Source organism: Pygocentrus nattereri, chromosome 22 (assembly GCF_015220715.1).
Source record: "Pygocentrus nattereri isolate fPygNat1 chromosome 22, fPygNat1.pri, whole genome shotgun sequence".
Classification (NCBI taxonomy): domain Eukaryota; kingdom Metazoa; phylum Chordata; class Actinopteri; order Characiformes; family Serrasalmidae; genus Pygocentrus; species Pygocentrus nattereri.
The window spans coordinates 28,957,774-28,979,749 of record NC_051232.1 but is presented as its reverse complement, the minus strand read 5'-3'; the positions used below and the strand labels follow the sequence as shown (position 1 = coordinate 28,979,749).

Below are 21,976 nucleotides of genomic sequence, written 5' to 3'. Positions count from 1 at the left end.
GACCTTTTTGACTTGAAACTTGAATCTGAACTTGCTTTTCTTACTTGGGACTTAAATTGGGACTTGCCTGTTTTAACTACAGACTTAAATTGGGACTTGCCTGTTTTAACTACAGACTTGAATTGGGACTTGCCTGTTTTAACTACAGACTTAAATTGGGACTTGCCTGTTTTAACTACAGACTTAAATTGGGACTTGCCTGTTTTAACTACAGACTTGAATTGGGACTTGCCTGTTTTAACTACAGACTTGAATTGGGACTTGCCTGTTTTAACTACAGACTTAAATTGGGACTTGCCTGTTTTAACTACAGACTTAAATTGGGACTTGCCTGTTTTAACTACAGACTTGAATTGGGACTTGCCTGTTTTAACTACAGACTTAAATTGGGACTTGCCTGTTTTAACTACAGACTTAAATTGGGACTTGCCTGTTTTAACTACAGACTTGAATTGGGACTTGCCTGTTTTAACTACAGACTTGAATTGGGACTTGCCTGTTTTAACTACAGACTTGAATTGGGACTTGCCTGTTTTAACTACAGACTTAAATTGGGACTTGCCTGTTTTAACTACAGACTTGAATTGGGACTTGCCTGTTTTAACTACAGACTTAAATTGGGACTTGCTTCACTTAACTTGGAATTTAAAATTGGACTTGCCTGTCTTAACTTGGGACTTGGACTTGCTTGTCTTGATTTGGTATTTGAAGTGAGGACTTGAGACTTATTTGTTACTCAACTCAGTGACTTGACTTGCCACTCTGAAAGTCTTTATTTCATGAAAGGAACAACGCTTTTACTTGAGTAATGATTTAGACTGCTCACTACTAACAACAAGGGGTTAAAACACAGAGAAACATGAGGTGGGGTACCTTCCATCGGTGGCTGCTCATCCACAATAAGCGTCAGACTCTTTCCTCTTCTCATCACCCGCACCGTGTGCCACTCATTATCATTCAGATTCTGCCCCGCGAAAAGGGTCTCGGGCCCCTTGCCTGCGGGACAGTCCAGACACGGGTTAACACACACTCCCAAGCAAAGAGGAAGGGAGAGAGGCAAGGAGAAAAAACAGCAACACTGAAGACAAAAGGCAAGTTAGTCATATTCATACACACATAAAGTTACACCAAAACCTCACTCTATGCTTGGACCCCTTGACTGACTTTCGACCGTATTTGACTGATCACCTCACGGTTATCTGCTGACAGTACATATGAACTAGAGGGTAAGGAGGGAGTCCATTCCACGCTTCTGGGAGACAAGCTTACAGCATAACAGTGGGTGGCTGAATTGTCTTCCTACAGGTCAAATGAATGACAAAGATAAAAAAGTTCTCGGTCTAGAAATTTTCATTTGTGACTTCACCGATTCAAGTGCCAGTCTTAAACCTCCTAAACGTTAAGCTCCCTGTGGAATACAGGTCAGCAGTATCAGTATTTTCTGCTCCTGTGCAGTATTTCAGAATTTGAAGGACATGTACTGGAGCCCATTTTTGCCAAGATCGCCTGTTTATTGTCTCCTTCTCTATTTCTGGCAGCGATATGTCAAAACATTGACTTAGTATACCAAATTAGTGAGAATTTCAGAAAAGATTGCCTTATATATCTCTTATCCATTCCATCCATCCATTTTCTAAGCCGCTTCTCCCTCAGGGTCGCAGGGGGGTGCTGGAGCCTATCCCAGCGGTCTTTGGGCAGAAGGCAGGATACACCCTGGACGGGTTTATATATCTCTTAAATATATAAAAATAAAAATAATGACTTACTTTATCAAACTAGTCATATTCACCAAAAATAATGACTTAATTTCACTTATTTCACACATAGTGTGTTGAAATAATGACTTATTTCTTTGTAATATTGGCTTACCATCTCACAATAATGACTAGTTAGTATGTGAAATTAATGACTTTCTCAAGATTTTGAGATACTATGTAATAATAACAAGTTAGAATTGGAACATAAGTCAGTGTTTTGAAATAGTAAAGTCATGACTTCCTTTCTACTTCTGAAAAAAGCCAATATTCTGAGAAAAGATGTTAATTACTCTGAAAAGTCAATGTTTTGAGAAAAAATAATATTTTGACATATTGCTGCCAAAAACATTGAAGGAAGAAAAAAACATGAGTACATTTTTTTTGTCTTTCATAGTCATGTTATGGGGGACAGAGAGAGACAGAGAGAGGGGGAAGATCTAGAAATCGCAGGCTGAATGGTGTACTACCGCCATTCGCCACTTGATGGCAGTGCAATGTAACGGTAATTCATCCACAGCTTCTCTAGGCTAAATTCAGGGAGTCAGCCTTGTGCAAACACTCCATATTGTTTATTCATATCCGTAGTGCTGGATTTCTCCTCTCTCAGAGACATGAATTATGAATGATGTGCCAACATAATGATATTTTTCTCTGTCGAGCAGAAAGTGCCAGATTTTTTTCCTCCCCATCTGAGGACACAGGCTGTGTGCGGCATGCAAAGGCAGCGACACTAATGCACTGTTAAGAGGAAAAAGAAATGTGAACCTAAACGGTGAATGCAATTTTGGTGGGGCCTCGGGCTTCTTTCGGGTTAGCATGGCTAGCTCTGGGTACTGCCTTGCTGATTCGCGTTCATTCAGAAACTTAACGGTCTGTGACAATTTCCTTCCAGTGGTTTCCTTCTCACTCAGTTACTGCACTTAGGGCTACGCCCAGGCTAACATATGTAATCCAGCACAGCATCTAAAGAGTCTGTGAGCATGGGACGTGTATATTTACAGGCTCTGAATCTGGGTTGCATCGGTTCCCCAAAGGCTCGGCAGTATAATGATCGCTATTATTTGGTAGAGTGGTGCTACTCACTCTACTGTATAATGATGGTCATTGTGTTACAGCATTTTCAGGGAAAAAATAAAAATCAAGCCCTGAACTGGGTTCGGAGAGAGAAAAATGGGGCAAATTGATGTCAACTTCCCTCTTTGACCCGCCTTCCCATTAGCGAGGGAGACAGACTTTGACGCCAGTGACGTGACTGGACACGTACCTCGGTGGTGCGGTCTGCCAAGTTTAGAGGCTCTCTTTTCCCCTGGCACCGGGAAAGGGAACAGCACGCAGACCTGACTGACACGGAAAGCCATTTACAGTCCCCTTGTGAGTGGGTCTAGCACGGGAAAGCTGGAGAACGCCAAAATGGGACCAGATGTTCTCATTTTAAGGAAGATATGGCGAGAGAGTGTGGGTGGTGTCTTGAGAACGGGAGCAAACTACATGCTTGGCATCTTAAGAGTGAGGTGGACAAAGTGTTCACGCTCGCTGAATCTGTTCCGTCTGCTATTGATCATTTTCAGACAGGCGTACAGGACAGCATCCAGTACATAAGAGGGCTTATCTTGTTTTCCAACACGCTTCTACAAAAGTACCTGTTGTAGCAGGAAGCAAGTTTGCTAACACTACAATGCTGCCAACATGTCACACCTTGTAGAGCCACAGAAGATAAGGGTAAGATCGTGTGGCTCAAAAATGCTAGCCTGGCTAACACCACACAAAAGCCAGTGGAGACTGTTCAGCATGATCTCATGTGCTTAAGACTAGTAGTCTCAGAGAGCTTCTTGGTATTTGCATCATGTGACACTATGTCTGTGACACACCTGCCAGTCACAACAATGTAAGAGGAATGTCATTCAAAAACGCTACCATGGCTAAAAATGAACAAAGCCCCAGGAGACTGGTTGGCATGATTTGCACAAGAACAGGAGTCCCAGACAGCTCTCAAACTACAGCACTAGTGCTTCGCCACATTGCTAACATTTCTCACCTGGCACAGGTGATAATATAGAGACAATAACGCCATCAGTAAATTAAAGCCATTAGAGAGTAATTAGCATTGTCTCAGTTGCGGAAGCAGCGCTGGACAGCTGTCAGTTTCGCAACACTGCCAACTTTTTAAACCTGGTAAAATGTTTTCACGCAAAAAATCGAACGGGTGAGCATGAATATCTTCTCATCTTGTGACACCACCAATCAATCAAAAGCAAAAATGCTAACATTAAATTAACAATAAATTAAAGCCAGCAGAGACGGCTTAACATGATCTCACTGGCATGTTAAAACCAGCTTTCCGGCTTTCGATGAAGTACAGGTTGAGGCGTTCCGCAGAGTTCTGCCTCATGTGGTCCAAATGAAGCTCAGGATCGATTGCTCTCAGCGTGAGCAAGCGCCACTAAATGACCGCGCTCCAACTAGCCACTATCTCTTCCTGAAATGTGTGAAAGCGAGCAGAGAGCAAGGAGACCGGACCGGGGGGAGTAGAAGCCGGCCCAATCTCCTCCAAATACGCGCCTCCGGCTGCCCAAAGTCCCACCGGCCTCTCCAAGTACACAGAACATGCATCACTGTGATGCTCAAAATCCCCTTAGACATCTCACGCCCTCGCCGGGTGTACTCCAGTCAACATGTTAATGGCTATTTACTTCCCCTTGCTTTTATTTTTTTTCCCCCACTCATCTTCTTCCAGCCCTTTCCATGGCACGAACGCAATGTATATGCAAATCCCCCCTCAGAGCTCAACGATGGAATGCACTCAATCTCACAAGGGCTGTTTTTTGCCATGTAAGCAATAAACAGCAGAGGATAGGTCGAGCGCAGACAAATACAAAAATGATTAAGAGGGTAGGACGGCAAAAAAAATACGGCTGGTTGGAACCTGTGAAAGTGCAAGACAGCTGTCATTTGAAGCAAAGCCTTTCAGTGGGGCTACGGGTGGGGGTGGGGGGTCAATTCGGTGACTCATTCTGGTGCAAACTCGGCGAGGGAGGAGGGGTGTTGAAGCAGAGTAGAGTTAGTGAGGCAGCTTTAATCAGAAAAAACAACGCAACCTTCATCTACAGAGCGCTCTGGCCTGAAGCTAAGAGATAGCTATGAAGCCTGACTGCTACTTCATCAAAGTGCAGGGGAAAAAAAACACGCCTTATAAAACAGAGATGAATCACCCGTCAACATTTAATCAATTTTTTTTTTCTTCAATTTTCTTCTTAGCACATGTACTACACACCTCTGGAAGCACTCCGTTTATAAGTAAGCTGATGGCAGAATCATTTGTTTTTGGGAAATCTTGTGCTCTGCAGTCATTTTTTTGAGTTTGAATGCCCACTGAGGTCACTTTCTGGCTCAGAAAAATATGCCTACTTTTCTTTATGCTCCATGTATCAGAGAACAGGAAACGATGTCTAAGCTTCGATCGATGCAGTATTGGAATTTATCCCCAGAGCCAAGCGCTCAAAGCAAACAATTCAGGCCTTCGGATTCCCTGGAGAGCACAGAGTCGACACAACCCACGTGCCGGTGGAAGAAAAGCAAAGGGAGGCAAGCCGTCCGTCTGAAAGCGTGTATTTTTAGAGTCGTCACGTCGCTTGTTAACAGCGTTTAAGCCGAACGGTGTTTAAGCTGAAGTGGCAGAGTTTCCCTCCAGCGGGGCAGGGACGCCCCAGGGAGCGTGGGGTCCTAATTGACAGTGATGTGTTCTTGAGTCTGCGTTCAAAATTTTCCTTCACCACCCCACTGGGTGAACATTGCAGCGGCTGACAAAGCACATTAATTAGAGTGTAACTGCGCCCTCCAGTTTCATCCATTCACCACAACATTCTGCTTTTTTGGGAAGCAGCTTGGGAAAAAGGGAAGATTTGTGGGTCAGGTTATTATCGTTGGAGTGGAAGAAGAACAACATCATCCGAGGCTGATGTAGAGCACTGATCCACCTATGAACCAACAAGTCAGGACAAATTCTGGGCTAAATACACTACATGGCCAAAATATGTGGACATCCCGCTTCACTATTGAGATGCAGTGTTTCAGCCACAGGTGTACAAAGTCAAGCACAGTCATAGAATCTGTGAAAAAACAATGGCAATAAAATGGGTCTGTCTTAGGACCCCACCTCTCAGTTCATCAGTCTTTAAAATTTCTGCCTTGCTAGATCTGCCCCAGACAACTGTAAGTGCTATCATTACGAAATGGAACAAGAGTTCAGCCACAAAGTGGTAGACCACAGAAAGGGGACACGTTGTATAAGCATGTAACTGTAAAGAAACCCAAGCCATACAATAGACTTTAATTCTCATTAAGCAAATTACATCAATTACATTTTCTTTAACCATTCCGAGACTGTAAAACTGATCTTGGATTAGTGGGCTGTTACAGTACAGACAGAAACACTCTCCACTGCCCTTCATGTGGCAGTTCTGCATAGGCAAGAACACCACGCTATACCAATAAAACCTTTGGCAAGACGTCTAACATCGTACTTGCCTAACTCAGTGGCACGATTAAACTCTTAAGTCATTCTGGTTCGGAGTGTCTGCCAAATGCATTACTTTCCATTAGGTGTCACTACCAATGATTTTTCAGAATATTGAGTAAACATTACAGGTGGCAGAGGGTAGGGTAGAGGTCTGCACCACTGGATCCCGTATGATGTGTGTGGGATTCATTTTGAGGCACTGCGCTCATTGCAGGTAAACAGCTAACAGTTTGCTGACTTGTGTATGTATTATGGCTGGCTAGCTGGGACTGCTTGCAGAAGCGGATGGGCAAGCTGTGAGTGCTGCAGAGAAAGACACATTAGTAACTACCACAAGCTGCAAAACACACAAAGGTCAGTAACTTGCGCACAAAACCTAAGAGATATTTTTCCCTCCAAAAAATGTTTTTGGCTTTTTAACCTGGGTTGCAGAAAGCCTCCGCATCTAATTTGGCTTTAATTCAATTTCAGTTGACCTGTAGATGTCATGTAGATTAAGTAGGTAATAATATAATGCTGACACAGATAAAAATATTGGTGATACAGGTAAAAAGTAGTGAAGCCAAGCTGCTTCGCTGTGTATTATCTTATTTTTTTGGCTTGGCTGCGGAACTGGGCACTTATAGGCAGACAATGACGTCATGCTCACAGTGTGGTGCCATGTGCGAGTTTATGGCTTTGTTGAGTCTAAAAATACAAAAAATGTTTTCTATTTTGCAACAACTGAAATGTTTATTTGTGCAGCTGTGTGTGTTGAGGTATGATGGGTTTAAAGGCCATTCTGCTGCAGTGTCACGGAGGGCTGCGTGGCTTTACCAGTGCAGCATATTATGCAGATGGGAGTGAACGATGACGATAGGCGTAGTCCAAAGCAGGGGGGGTGTGGGTGGGCATGGTGTGCGGTTGAAGGTTTATGGGCAAAAAGGGCACCAAGTTTTGTAGGCAACTGGGGGCAAGCATGACACTAGATTTTACCGTAGCAGGCAGACGTGAATAGTAGATGAATTGGGCGGGTGTGGGCATTAACAAACAGGCCTGTGCAGACCTCTACAACACTCCAGTCTAAAATGAACCAGACAAACTTTAAATGCATCAAATTTAGCAACATTTTTGCACCTAACAGATGGGAACCCTCTAGCAGCTTTCATGTGTTTTGCAATAACTAAGCCTTTCTTTGGCTTATAGTTACCCTTTAAAGCTAGATTGCAAGACACTTGTTCTCAAAATATGTTTATAAGAGCCTCTCTCGCTAACGGTCTAATATAAACATTACTTTGGGCCAAGAGAATTATCTGTGCCATAAAAATAGTCCTTGCGCATCCCATTGTGCGATGATGTGCGTTTATTTCCCCTGCTGCTAATGTGCTGGGGTAAGAATCTTTTTCTGGGGTGAGCCACTAGCATTGATTAGTGAAGGCCGCACAAAGAAAATGGGTCATCTAAGGGAAAAGATTGGTCGTGTCTTCGCTTCGGCGCCAAGGAGCGATAAAATGAAAGAGGGGAAAGAAAAGAGAGAGAGATGGAGAGAACAGAAAAAGGGTACGGGCGGCGGTTGAGTCACTGGCTATGAAAAACACGGTGAATCATTTGTGACCCCTGAGAAATCATTTATTCATTAGCAGGCTCAATAATGGATGGACAGGCCAACTCCTCGCTTTCCCCCTCCCTCGTTCTCTCCCTGTCTCTCTTCCTTCAGCCCCTTTTTCCCTCCGTTTTTTTTTCTGCTGCTGTTCACTGCCTCCACACTGCCTCTCCCTCTCTCGCCCCACCTCTCTCTCTCTCTCGTTGGGCTCCGCAAGGCAGGTTAATGAGAATAATAAAATTGTACTCTATATTTTTTTTCTGCTTCTCATCGGTTTTCAAGTGGCCTGACAGAATGACGGAAGGAAAGACAGAGGAATGTCTATGTTAGCACGGCTAAAATAGCTCTGTTGAGCATGCTGGGCGTGGTCTGTTTGGAGTCACTCTGAGCTGAGAAGCTTCACAGTTTGATCATTAGCAACAGAAGGGCTGTGAAGACTCAACGGCCGCCATGTTTGAGCATCGTCATTCAACTCCTCTCGCTGCTATCCCCACCCACCATTAGCGTCGGGCTAATGAGGCCCGTACCCATCTGCCTGCGAGACCCTGAAGCCGTTTTTACTGGCCCTGATGTAATTAAAGGTGATAACTCAGACTTTACAAGTGCTCATCTTTAAACAAGCTCAATCACAGCCAAAGCACACGTTCAACATGGGTTAATCAAAAATGGCTAATGCACAGCTAACACATCATTCTAACATACAGTTTTCTTATACACTGCAATTCAGTTAGCCAAACACAGTCATTTCATATTTTACATTCAGCACACATTGCTTGAAATATGGTAAAGAATAAAAAAAGAATAGGGCTGCACGATATATAGCTCGAGAATCAATAGCGGCTATATAGACACGGCAGAAGGCTCCAATCACAATTCATTGATTTCAGTTTTATAGGTGTTTTAAGCAATCGAGGGACTCAAGAAATCCAAAACAAATGAATTTGGGTCGAAATGATACAGGCCACATTTAGCCATGTCACATTATTGATTCACCAGTGTTTACTGCAGGGTCAACTGTACTATGTAGCATTATAATCTCAATATGTAGCAAAGTAATCTCAATATAAAGCACTTAATCTCAATATGTAGAAATATAATCTTAATGTGTAGCAATACACTGTCAAAATAAAGCATTTTAATCTCAAACTGTAGCAATGTAATCGTGATATGTTGCATTATGATCAATATGTAGCATTATATCTCAATATGTAGCATTATAATCTTAATATGTAGCAATACAAATGCAATATGTAGCATTATATCTCAATATGCAGCATTATAATCTCAATATGTAGCAATATAATTGCAATATGTAGAATTATAATCTCAAATTGTATTAATATAATAGCAATGTGTAGCATTATAACCTAAAAATGTAACCATATATTCTTAATATATAGCAATACAATTGCAATATGTAGCATTATAATTTCAATATGTAGTAATATGATATATCGCAGTGTGTATACATACCAATGTAATTTCAATTTATATCAATACCCCAATATGTAGCATTATATTCTCAATATGTAGCAATACGATCACAAAGTGTAGCACTATCATCTCAATACATAGTGATAAAATCACAATGTTTGCATTTTGTCCATATCGTGCAGCCCTAGTAAAGAAGAAACAGGAACAGTCACTTACTGGTGGTACAGTTAATCCTGATACAGTCTAGATGGGGGAGAACACATGAGATGTAAATTCAGTCTTCAAGGTTACATCTGCAGACATCCATTAAAGCACATAGCCCACCCCTCTGGGGACAACCATGCTGCCACCAGTGCCATTCTCAATGCTCTCCTCCATGCCACCTGTCTGTTCAGCCCTCTGCTCTGGCCTGTACTCTCCAAACGACAATAGCAGCCAAAATTGGTGACATTTTAAAAGAGGCCAGAATAATTAGTCTCCTCAGTCTTTAAAGAAATATTGGCTGCCTTAAAAGGCCATGCTATGGAGTTGGCATTACACAGCTATCAAAAACAGTATGAAAGTATACAACATCAGTGCAGGGCAGAAACTCTTATGGCATGGGTGCTGTTGACCCTTTTCCACTACCAGAACCGAACGCTGTACCATTTTTACCAGTTTCTTATATCAGTAAAAGCATTTGATTTCAAGAGCTGCTGTAAAGTTGAGCTGCTCAACTAACTTGTTTGGTAGCATGTATTTTGCTAGCCAACAGTTCAGTGAGTGTTTTTTTTAAGCTGGTTAGCCAGGAATATAATTTTAGCAGCATTTACTAACCTTTGCATGCTTGCTAGGACCATGAACAATACAATCTAGAGGAATTAAATGGTTTATTAAAAGGTTTCTAGAACGATTAGAAATTACCTACAGGAAACCTCAAGGCAGCATATAATGACGCTACCACAACCATTGTCAACATATGAGAAATAATTGGATTTAAAAAAAATAAATAAATACACAGAGTTCTTGTTCTTGGTGTATCAGTATCTTCTCCAACGTCCACGGTAAGAATGGTTCTGAAAGTGGAAAAAGAGCTACTAGACAGCATTGGGATGTGACCTTGGTGTGGCTGAGCCACTTGAAGGGTAACTGTCCTCAGTTAATGTCTCTTTAGTATTGCCTTATTAGAGACCACTACAAGGGACCACTCCTCGACCGTCCTCTCAAAGCCTGTGAGACAGCGAAAACCTTGCTAGGGTCAACATGGAGAAAAGTAGCAATCAGCTGTCTTACAGTGGAGGACGAAGCATGCTCATGTGAGGAATGATACCTTGATTGGTAGACCTTACAGCACCTCCTCAACAGATCATTTACCTCAACTAGTCTAAAAAAAAAAGGAGAACTCTAAAAGGAGTTCTTTGGAGTAATGCTTTAGAAAAACCACTAAACAGCCCTCCAAAGGATCGTTTTTGGAAATAAGATGTACAAGTATGAAGAACCTTTGTCAAGTTGAAAGATCCTCCGCATGATGTAAAGGTTCTACACCAATTAGAACCACATGTTCAAACCGAGAGCCACTGTTTTTATAAGAGTAGCCAACGTGCTTCTTGCGAATGGATGAAATGACTTAGTCTAGTATTAGGTTATTAATATATATTACTATTGTTACTCCATTAATACTGCTGGCTCATCACCACTGGCTGATGTAGGAACACTGTATTTAATACTAGCCCCCATATATTAGACCCCATTTCACAAAATAACCACAAAAAACAATGAAGGTCGATTTAGGAAGAGGCCACAGAGGAGAACCAAAAAAACTGAAATCCTACAGAAGACTTAGGATCCAGCATGCATCTAAACTGAAATGGCCATGGGCCAGATTGCTCATTAAATTTAGAAGCCGTATAACCATTATGTTCTTTTAAATGTTATATTTAGCATGGTGCTAATTTAAAACAATGTCTCACTAAAGCCCAGTTTAAAGCAAAACTCTAGATTTTGGTCATTCAGAAATGACCAATTAGAGTCCCTGCAGACCCAATGTGGAGTTCTGATAGAAACTCTGTGTGGTAAAGGTTGAATTTAAGCATCATGTGCTGCAGAACACCCTTCTCAGCATTCTAATGCCCTTGCTCCTTTGGGCCTGTGCTGTTATAACTTACTTTAGCTTTAATGCTAATACCACAGCAACTCGGATCTCTCAAATCTCACCCAAGCGCGAGTGCTCCCTACGTTCAAATGCCCCAAAGCCAAAACAACCCCTTCAAATATCCTGTACACTTCCAATAAACCATAAAATCTCCACACAGTCAGATGCCCACTACACTCAACCAACTTCCAATCCTGGCACCAACTCTCAAAACCCCCCACTGTGTGTTTCAATGCTCCTGTCCCTTCAGGCAACAGCTTAAACCACACGTTCTATGAAAACTATATTTTTTCTATCTTATGCTGACAGCTAAGAATTTTTAAACCTTCCCTTATAAAATCACCATTTTCCAGATTGGAGATTTTGGAAGAACAAAAAAAAAAAAAAAACTGCTAACCTCACCAAAAATGCATCTGATGCCACAGGACTAACATCCCTTTGCTTGATTTAACTACCAAAATATACAACTTTGGAAGTCGAAACAGAATGTTCAAGGCATTTAAATAAAACGTCAGTTCTTTGAGGACCAAGACGGCCTACATTCACCTTTAAAGCTGGAAAAGATGAAGACTCGCCCCTTCTCCAGTTACATTAATCTAGATTTAACACACTTGGCACTGCTTAACAGATAATTACTGTGCCATCGATAAAAACAACCGAACCGACTGAAGAATAATTCACAAGAGTGTAAAATTTCAGAATAATGAGGGCTTTGGGGAATTGAAAAAGCTTCAGCATTGCTTCTTGATGGAATTTGTAATCAGCACTGTAGTTTGTTTTTGGGAAATGGGGTCATGGGAGATATTAAACAAGATCCGATAGTTCCATTACCATCAAAAATAAATAAATCTACTCTGCTTTGATAATTTATGAACGTCTATTATGAATTCGTAGCTGGTATATCAAAACTTTTTCAACTAAATTTGAGTAAGATGATACATATCCTGAAAAAATAGATCATGAATGGACCAAGGCATAGCTCCAGGGAGGGCCTAGGGGGTCTATGCTCTCTCACTTGGCCTACTGCTCAAAGACAAGAAAAAGCCCTCTGAAGGCAAACATAACATTACAAATCGGGCCTTGTTCTTTTATCACACAGGATGAATTCATAGTTCTCCGTCTTAAAGAAATGAAAGTGCTTAAATTGCCAATATCCAGTGTCCACTATCTCAGCACTGTCTGCCAGACTTTTCGCTCGTTTTCTCTACTAATCCACTAAACGATACTTGTTTTCAGGTACTGCACTATTCTGCTCGCCTGTTTCTACTCATTGTAGCTGAACTGTGCTGGTTCCTACAGGCTGCTTGCTTAGCTACTGAGCTAAGTCGTAAAGTTGAGCGTGGTAAAGACACTAAAGTGCATTGTGCTTTCTATCTTTTAATGCTTTCCAGTGGGCTCCCTCAACTTACAACTAGGCCTCCGCAAAATTAAATACCATCTATGCCACTTGAGTACACCAGTAGAAATGGTCCAAAATCAATGAGACCATATTACTGATCATCTCCATTAAAGTAAGCATTCTGGAAGTAAAAGGTTTTGTTATAACAGCAACAAAATTCACATCGTTTAATCATCATTTTGAATAAAGACGTAAAAAAATCAAGAGGAACTGAAACCCTGCTCTGGTTAAGCTTTGCTCCGTTGTTCTGTTGAGGCTTGTGCTGCTGAGACTCAAACAGTTAAAGCCAGTTTACCCTTCAGCATGGCAATAGCCTGTCGCATGTTGTCAACCTCAGCAGAAAAGTGGTCACAAACAGCCAAAGAGCAGCGTCGCGTTCTTTTCTCTGGGAGAATGCTCTGCCTGAAGTGGGCTTAGAAGGGCTTCTTGGGAACATTAAAGATCTCCTACAGGCCCATATACTACATGTTCTCTTCCATTTGACTTTTTTCTTGTGATGTCTGGGTTTGGGTTTCTGTAATTAATGTTGATGACCATCTTACAACCTCTCTTTTTCCCTCATTTGACAGACATGTATCTGCACTGTGCCACATTCAAAAAGCAGGATGAGCAGAAACACTCCAGAAAAAACTGCCATGAATAAATGTTAATACCAAATCAGGCCCGTTTCCTTTTCATATATGGGCTAAATTTTAAACAACGCCTACACAGACGCCTTATTACCCTCTCGCAAGACAGGCCTTTTTAAGTAATCATCAAGAAGGTGTTGCAAAGATATGGCACTGTAACGCTCCAGAGTGCTTTTGTGTGTGCGAATCTTTCTGCCGTCAACAGTAGAGCAATGAGGCCCTTTGTGTGCAAGGTGAAACGCATCAATTTTTGGGCTACTTCTGCCGAGCTGATAAAAAAGAAGAGGTGGCTGTAATTTCCACTGTGATGCTTCATTTGTAAGGTAGCCCTTTATGCTTTTTAAGAGGTCACTACCCTTTTATTCCTTCTTCTGCGTTTGTTTTGCAACCCAAAATAAATTAAACAGCAGACAAAAACGGTTTCTGTTGTCGGGAGAGAGAACAGAGTAGAGAGAGCGGCTCGTCTTGTGCGTTTGCTGCGTTTACTTGTAGCCTCTCTACAACCGGGCAGAGAGGCCTTGCGTTAATTGGGCTCTGGAGAGCCATCGTTCTGACCTTTCTGCCTGTTATCCAGATAACTCCGATATATCAGACTGCGGGGAAAATGTTTGAAAGGCAGATGCCGCAGTGACTCAGAGCAGACAGGTGCAAACAAGACGAGATACTACACTATCAGTAAGACCACCAGCGTTCTGCTAGGGTAAGAGGGAGAGCTGAATAAAAGTATGTGCGGTACTGTGCAACAGTTCCAGACCACCCTTCGTTATTCAACTTCCAGTCAAAACAGCCATTAAGTACAAGATATTCATTTTAAGCACTTTACTTTTATTACAGCTTCCGTTTTTTAAGAGAGATATTTATAGGGATATTTTTACACCTCCAACACTCAGTCTTAGAAGCTGGTTGCACTTTCTGCTTTTTACCATCTAGAAAGTAACGTAATCTTGACTACAAATTGAGACTAGTAAGGGCTTCTTGACCGCTACACATCCTTTCGGACCCATGGCGCAGAGATGTGGAAAGAAGCAAGAGTGGAGCTTGATTGTCTCCCCTCTCTCATAGATGAAAGCGTGAGTGCTGTTTATCTGATGGGGACAGTTTTGGTGGATCAGTTCTTGCACAACAATAACTTTGACTTACTGGTTGTTTTGATCAGAAATGTAAGAAATGGAGAAACAATTTCTTGACTCAGTTTTGCAGCCTTCACATGCAGGTCAGATGGTGCACTTATAAACATACATTTGATTTTGTAGTCAGAAACCTGCTTAGCTAGCTGGCCAGTGTGAGCCCTTTCCATATCTACCTAATACATCCCTTCAGTGTAAATATGTACATAATAAACAGATGTATGCAAATGACATAATTGCTGTGTACTAAAAGTTATAAAAAGTAATGAATAAAAAGTTAGCCATCACTGACGAGCACAAATGCCATGATGAATTTGCAATTTCTCACTTTGAGAATGCTTTATTGTTGTAAGATTACAAGACTGTTATGCGAAGACTGTTTTAACGTAATCTTAATTTTACAAGTGAACTTATTTTTTTTTATTTTGCTTGTTTAAGGCATTATTTGTTCAACAAAGCATAAAGATTCCTATAGATAAAATCACTTAAAGCAAGAAAAAAATGTCCAAAAATAAGTTGTGGGAATCATTTTTATCCCTGAACAATCCACTTGAAGAAATTGCTACTTTTAGGCAATCATTCTGACAGCACATGAAGGCAGAAGAGTATTAGAATGCTTTGATGTGACGTTGCTCACAGCGTCCGATTTAGTGCCTTTATTACTAAAGACAGCCTACGACGAATTTCTGAAAGCTTCTGGATTTTGGAAGAGAACATGAGTACTGACATGACTCGCTTCTAAAAAGCCTACACAAGGAAAAGGGCACAATGCACAACTGACTGTACCTGCAGGTAGAGCTGATGGACGGAACTGAGCACTATATATGTCTTGTCTGATGGACCACATATGGGCAAAGGATAATATTGTGTAGATTTGATTTATAACCAAACTACCTCTTCAAGGAGGAGAGGGGTTCTGATGACAGACCTGACGTTGATAGTGAGTTTAGGACTGAGCATTCTCTCCAGAGGGAAAGTGCTGCCGTGCTCTTTTGGCAGTAAGTGAAGAGTTGCAGACTTTGGCCGTTGAAGCACTTTGGGGCCATCTCCCCTCTATTACACACAGCAGTAAAAGTTTGTGTGTGTGTGTGTGTGTGTGTGTGTGTGTGTGTGTGTGTGTGTGTTTTGGAACAGACTGTAAAAGAAGCAGATTGTATGTGGGACTAAGTATCTCAAATCCGACTGAGCTGCCTTGCATTACAACCTGGACATCTGCACGTTCTGCCATCATGTAGGTGTTCATTATCTACTTTTACTAAGACAAACGATAATAATTACCAAGATAATGCTATTCATTTTAGTGCACTGTAATCAGAATATCTAACATCAAAGTTTTATTAATAACACAATGTTACAGTTTTTCAGCTACTAAGGCAAAGCATTCTAATTAGCATATGTTTATGAATAAATAACAATCCCAGCAACGTTTGCTATCCTCTTTTGTATATTTTAACACAAATATGTAAAATCAACAATTATTTATTCAATAATATAATATTACAAAGCTGTTCATTACCAATGTTTGTGTAGTGTGATGAATTTCATTACTCCATAATTTTCCAACATAAAAAGCTATTTGTTTGTTTTCTTATGTTAGTTTTTGCTCAATATCATTCAATTGATCAATATTCACATATTGTTATGAGAATATTTAAAAAATCAACAAAATTCTATTTAACAAATTACAAAGGTGCTTATAATCTCCTATATTTCAATTACAATATACAGAATTATCATAGTTTCATTTAATATATGACAGAATTTTGTGTGTGTTCATCGATTTTTGTGTACTGTAATTACACACACACACACACACACACACACACACACACACACACACAGCGGGGGGAGCTGGAGCCTATCCCAGCTGTCTATACTGTAATAAAAATATCTAAAATTAATATAATTTTATATTTACCATTATATATTGTGTAAGGTCAGTAGAATTTTATTTTAAAAATAAAATATTACAGAAGTGTTTGGTCTGCACTTTTATATCTGTTGAAATGAATATCTAAAAGTAAAAAAATTACAAAGAGTAAACAACCCAATGTTTCCAATGTCAATACGCACTTTTGTGTATCTAAAATGAACCGAATTTTATTTAATAAACAATAGTTACATAACTGCTTGTTATCCAGTTTTACATGTCATAAAGGGAAATAATGAGAATGTATAAAGTAAACAAAATAATTTTATTTAATAAATAACAAAAAAAATATTGCAAAAATGTTACCAACCTCTGTTCGCTGTAACAAGGATATCTAAAAATAAAAGACTTTTAAAAATGAATAATTCATATTCATTTTCATGATCTCTTTCATATTTTGCGCTTAGACGAATAAAACATAAATGAGGTCATCAGTAAAATGATATCACGTAGGTAGTCCTAATCCTCTTTTGCATATTTTAATGAGAATATCTAAAGTCAACAGAATTTTATTTAAAAATGAAATAGCACAATATTAGGTAGGTGTTTGTTATCCATTTCAGTACATTTGATCATTTGATTTAATAAACGAGACGATATTAAGTAGGCGGCTGTTATTTGCTTTCACATACTGTAATGAGACTAAGAAAAGCCTAACAATGCGCACATTGTTTTCTAAGTGGGACCCACAGAATGTGGCCTAGGAGTGACTTCTTTAAAGTTTATCCGGTGGCAGACAATTGGCGGGTTAGGCAGCGTGCTGAAGTGCGGTTATCGATCACAGCCTCTCAGCTGCAGCGGCATATGGGAGAAGACGCTGACACTGGAGGATTAATATGAATTTGGTCTAATTAGTGGAAGGGACAGAACACAGAGCTGCGTGCTGCTGGCATTCATTAGTGTGGGAGAGTGTTAGTATGCGCTCTGGGTTTGGGCGAGTGAAACATCAGATTGCATGTATGACTGTAAGCAATATTACAGCCAAAATGATGCCATTTAATTAGCATTTGGAATCTCTGAAAAAGACTCGCTTGGACATGAGAGACATGGGAGAAACGCAGTTAACTGGCTCTCTTAACGTTTGGCCACTTGAGCGATATGCAGCACCCTGACATATAGAACAGCTTTCCCAGCATGCAGTGCGGTGCTCACCCCCACACTCAGCCCAGTAAGTCTTTGATCAGCGAGTGGAGGAGGAACGTGTGCTTTCTCCAGTTCTCAACATATAAACACTGAAAGAGCACTGAATGATCATTTTTCAGACTGTGTCACTTCTGTTTCTTTTCTTCTCGTCAGTGCAGCACTGGCTGTACTCAGACTGCACAAAATAATGACTGCTACCGTCGATCTCTGTTAGTCACGTCTGATCTGGCTCAGCACTCTGGCAAAATGCACATTTCTGACGCACCTCTCTGAGCGAAATATTCTGCCTTGTGAGGTTCCAACCTGTTTAAATCCAATCTAGCCTGTCTAGAACCAGTTACCAGTCCACAAGGACATACAGAACAGAACATACAAAACACAAGGTTTCATCCTGGTTATTATTATTATTATTTTCATTTATAACCACTAGATACTATATTATCAATTTTATTTTATTAAGTTTATTTTTAATAAACACTTCCATTTGAGACATTTTTTAATTGAATTTTATCTGATTTTATTCATTTGTAACTACTATCACCTGAAGTAGTCTTTTGTCTTTGTCTACCTAAGATACTCTATAATGCAAAAAAAAAAAAAAAAAAAAAAAAAAAAAAAAAAAAATATATATATATATATATATATATATATATATATATATATATATATATATACACACACACACACACACACACACACACTTTTTTTTCTTTGCCTTTGGTTATGCAGGAATCACCAATCATCTGCTGCATCTCTAGCATGGTCGACAACCATTTTTTGACACTTTTTGTATTAGAAAATCACATAAAACTGGTTTCATTTAAACACTCTTGTAATAGATGTCACCACTGGCCTGATGCTGATCACTTACAAAAAACATTTTACAAGACTTTCCGAAATTTTTCAGTCAAAGATAAATGTCAATTAAGTTGTAATCTTTATTATTTGTATTATTTCAGTGGTAGGATTAGTTTGTCAGGGGAAGTATTAGGGGTTAAATTTTTTTTCAGTTCCAGCTTTAAAAGGCTCCGTCTGATTGAGATACAATCACCTAAATAAAGCAAAAGTAACTGGAACTTCTCAATTACTGCGCTATTCTAGTGTCGAAAGTTGGATTAAACTTAAGACATTCTCTAAACTCTGTCACATTCTATGACCTGAATTGTTTGAGTGTAACAGTCATAGTTTTAAATTTAGCTTATATAATAACATATTTTTAACGTTCATTTAAGGAAATCAGCCTCCTTTTCCCCCCAAGGTTTCTATAGCCCAACAAGTTTTGCCTGTTGTAATTGACAGCACGATACAGATGCAGTACATTAGAGATTAGGTTGAAAAATGCTGGACTATTCCTTTAAATTCTGATTTAGATGCCTATATAGGCTCCAAGTAGCAAAGCAGCTCAACAGGTTTTGAGACGACCCATGATTAAGCCTATGGTATTGAGCTGAAGGACGGTATGACATCAGTATGTGAGATTTGATGATGTGTGCTCTTCTATAATGTAAGTGGAATCTAATGATCTTTGCATTTGTGTGAAATCAACTATATGTGTTGAAAGTTATGGCCAAATGTTGATACCTAGATTAATAGTTAAACGGACGCGTCCAGTGTCCAGCTCCAGGCGCAGGGTATCGGCTGTGTCCCTGGATGTGGTTGCCATGAGAACGCCATAGGCCCTCTGTGACCGAAACCTCAGCGTCACGTCCTCAGCCTCGGTGTGCATGGCCACCGGCAGCTGGATCTTCATAAACTTACTGCCGTCATAGCTCAATATGGTAGCATCTGTAAGAAGGGAACACAGATTAGGAGGATCAGTCTACCATTGCGGCGGCAAACGGGGTAAGAAGTGTTAAGCAATTTGAGTGTAAAATGTAGAATGTTACACTGAGCAACATCGATAAAGATAAAGCTGGAACACCACTGACTGGAACACCACTGACAAAATGATTACGATCTGAACTTTTCTAATATAGAGTCTATAGGCACTTTAGGTTTCTTGGTCAGGAATTGCAAAAAGAGCATTCAAGTTGTCATTTTATTTCATGTTTAAAATGAAAAGAAAGCCACACCACTGACAGAGTCACATGAAGCTGGCATTTAGCTTAATTCATCAGAAATATGCACAAACATTTCAATAGCCGTAGGCTTTTCTTCCTCTGAGATATAATGATATTTTAGGTTTCTGTAGCGCCACTGACAAAAAAAATGTAAAAATCTCAAAAGTCTGGGAAAACACACATCAAAACACACATATTTCAGCATCTGCAAAGTCACCGCGGTGAATTTGTGTCCTTTATGTACGATATGACTGCTAATCACTAAAATAAAGAAAATGTGTTGGTTAATTTACAAAAAAGAACAGAAACTAGAAAGACATTAACTTTGTTTTTATTCTTGTTGTGAGCTTGTACTCATGGCTGTAAAGCTGTGTGACACTATATGCCACTGCAATGAGAGGAACAGCCTGAAGCCAGAAGTTAGTTTAGGAAAAAGAACTTCAGGTGGAACGCTTTCATGCGCTTCCTTATTCTAACTATAGTCACCCTATCACAAATCGCCTTTGTGTCGTCTAACCCTTCTCAGAAATGATGGTTCCATGGTTGTTCTGAATACGCTGAATATGCTTTTCAAGTCAACCCCTCCCCTCAGGTGGGCAGCAACAGACAAAAAACTGGATGGTCAGTTGGCCATTTTACTGAACTCAGGACATCAGTAATGAATACTTTGAATCGACCCTACGATGAAAAATCAAAATATGTGGTCAAAAAAAAAAAGACCACCTTCCTTTAAAAGTAGTCGATGAGCCAAGACCTGTTTGGTGTCAGAAGTCTGCTTCTTTAGTATCGTGTTGGTGCCAGTAGTCCAAGGTAACCATGTAAGTGATGGAAGGCTATGTGCACCAGTTAGCACTGTGCAAACTGCATTCCTACATCGTTACATACTTGCCTCAAACAACATTGTGTTGGTACATAATCTCAAACAGACCTCAAGATAGCTGCAACCATAATCTTTAACCATTTGTACAGATAACAGTTGGTCAGAAGCCTCGTGAGCCAGTTTAAGATCACACTGCAGTTTGCACAACGCTAATGAGTGGCTACAAAAGACAGTTGTGTTAAAGTGGAAAATGAACATGAATGAGCAAAAAGCTACAGCCCACCATTCATTTAAACAACTTCCAGACAGAAGAGAGACACAAGAAAGGGGAAAGTTAGAGCAAAACAACAGGAGCCAAACAGCCAAAATCCGTTCAAAATCATTTTAAAAGAAACTGCCCTGGCCTGGCAGACCACCAAAACTGCCCCCTTCAGATAAACAACAATAAGCTTTCATTTTTGAGAGAGAGGAGAAAAACAAGCTCCACTCTTACTTCAGTGTTTCTGTCCACCCCTCCACTGTGAGGAGACGATGAGGACACCGTCGGGGGACCCTGACAAACGACACTGGAAACCACTAAACTATGCCTTCAATACAATAGGTGCCCTAGCATACCACGCACTGAATTCACCTACACATTCAGCGGAGCGCTCTACCGCTCCAACTCAGGCTTAAACTTGTTGAACCAGAGCTGAAATAGGAAAAAAAGCACCAGCAACAGTAATTAAGACACTGCAGAAGCTCTTCATAATATACAGCAAGCCTCTGACTAGCATCCAGTCTTTAATGACACCATGCCTAACAATACAATGCAGACAAGGAACTTTGTCTTAAACCAAGAGCAAGTAGAGGGTGGTGACCAAAAATCGGTGTTTATCTGCTCTTGCCTTTGCACGCAAAGACAATTATGAAGTGAAACTAGAAAGTTAGCATCTTAAGTTGCTGCCTGACGAGCTAATTTGTGTTTAGGGTGCTCCAACACGGCCCTCAAATAACGCTATATTGAACTGTCTGGAGCTGTGTTTAAATGAAGACGTATTAGAAGCGATTTAATAGAGTGTGACAGGGAATAAAAACGCCACTATTCTTCAGACAGCATTGAAGGCGGATGCTCCTGTCATTGTGGTGGAAGGGAAAGAAATGACTGGCATACTGGAACGCTAACCGCTCATAGACGTGTTTCCTTTCAGCGGGGAGAACATCACAGAACGCCCGTCCCAGTGCGGCAACAACCTATGGTGTCATGTCCCATCCGACAGAGACGGAATTACAGCCGCCGCAGGAATACGGCAAATATATGTTCAACATTAAGCCTGAACAGGCGGAGTTAGCTTAGAGGCATCATCCATAATTCAGCCCTACTTGGAATTCAAGCTGTCTTTCCCTCTTTTTCACGTACTGTATATACAAACTCCTAAATGGGAGTAAACAAGCCATCTAGCGTGGAA

General features: G+C 40.4%; 1 protein-coding gene across 22 annotated transcripts in view; it reads right to left on the bottom strand.

Moving 5' to 3' along the window:
* The window catches only part of LOC108443646 (neurexin-1a-like), a 537,123-nt gene that overhangs the window by 280,677 nt on the left and 234,470 nt on the right, over positions 1-21,976 (bottom strand). For 18 of the 22 annotated variants that reach the window (XM_037532641.1, XM_037532643.1, XM_037532657.1 and 15 more), the window contains 3 exons: positions 19,230-19,433; positions 9,506-9,532; positions 874-996 (listed from right to left, as the gene is read on the bottom strand). In XM_037532641.1, the coding sequence (XP_037388538.1) occupies positions 874-996; positions 9,506-9,532; positions 19,230-19,433 (354 nt within the window). The remainder of the gene's footprint in view (positions 1-873; positions 997-9,505; positions 9,533-19,229; positions 19,434-21,976) is intronic. The other 4 variants (XM_037532647.1, XM_037532662.1, XM_037532654.1 and 1 more) reach the window with 1 other exon arrangement.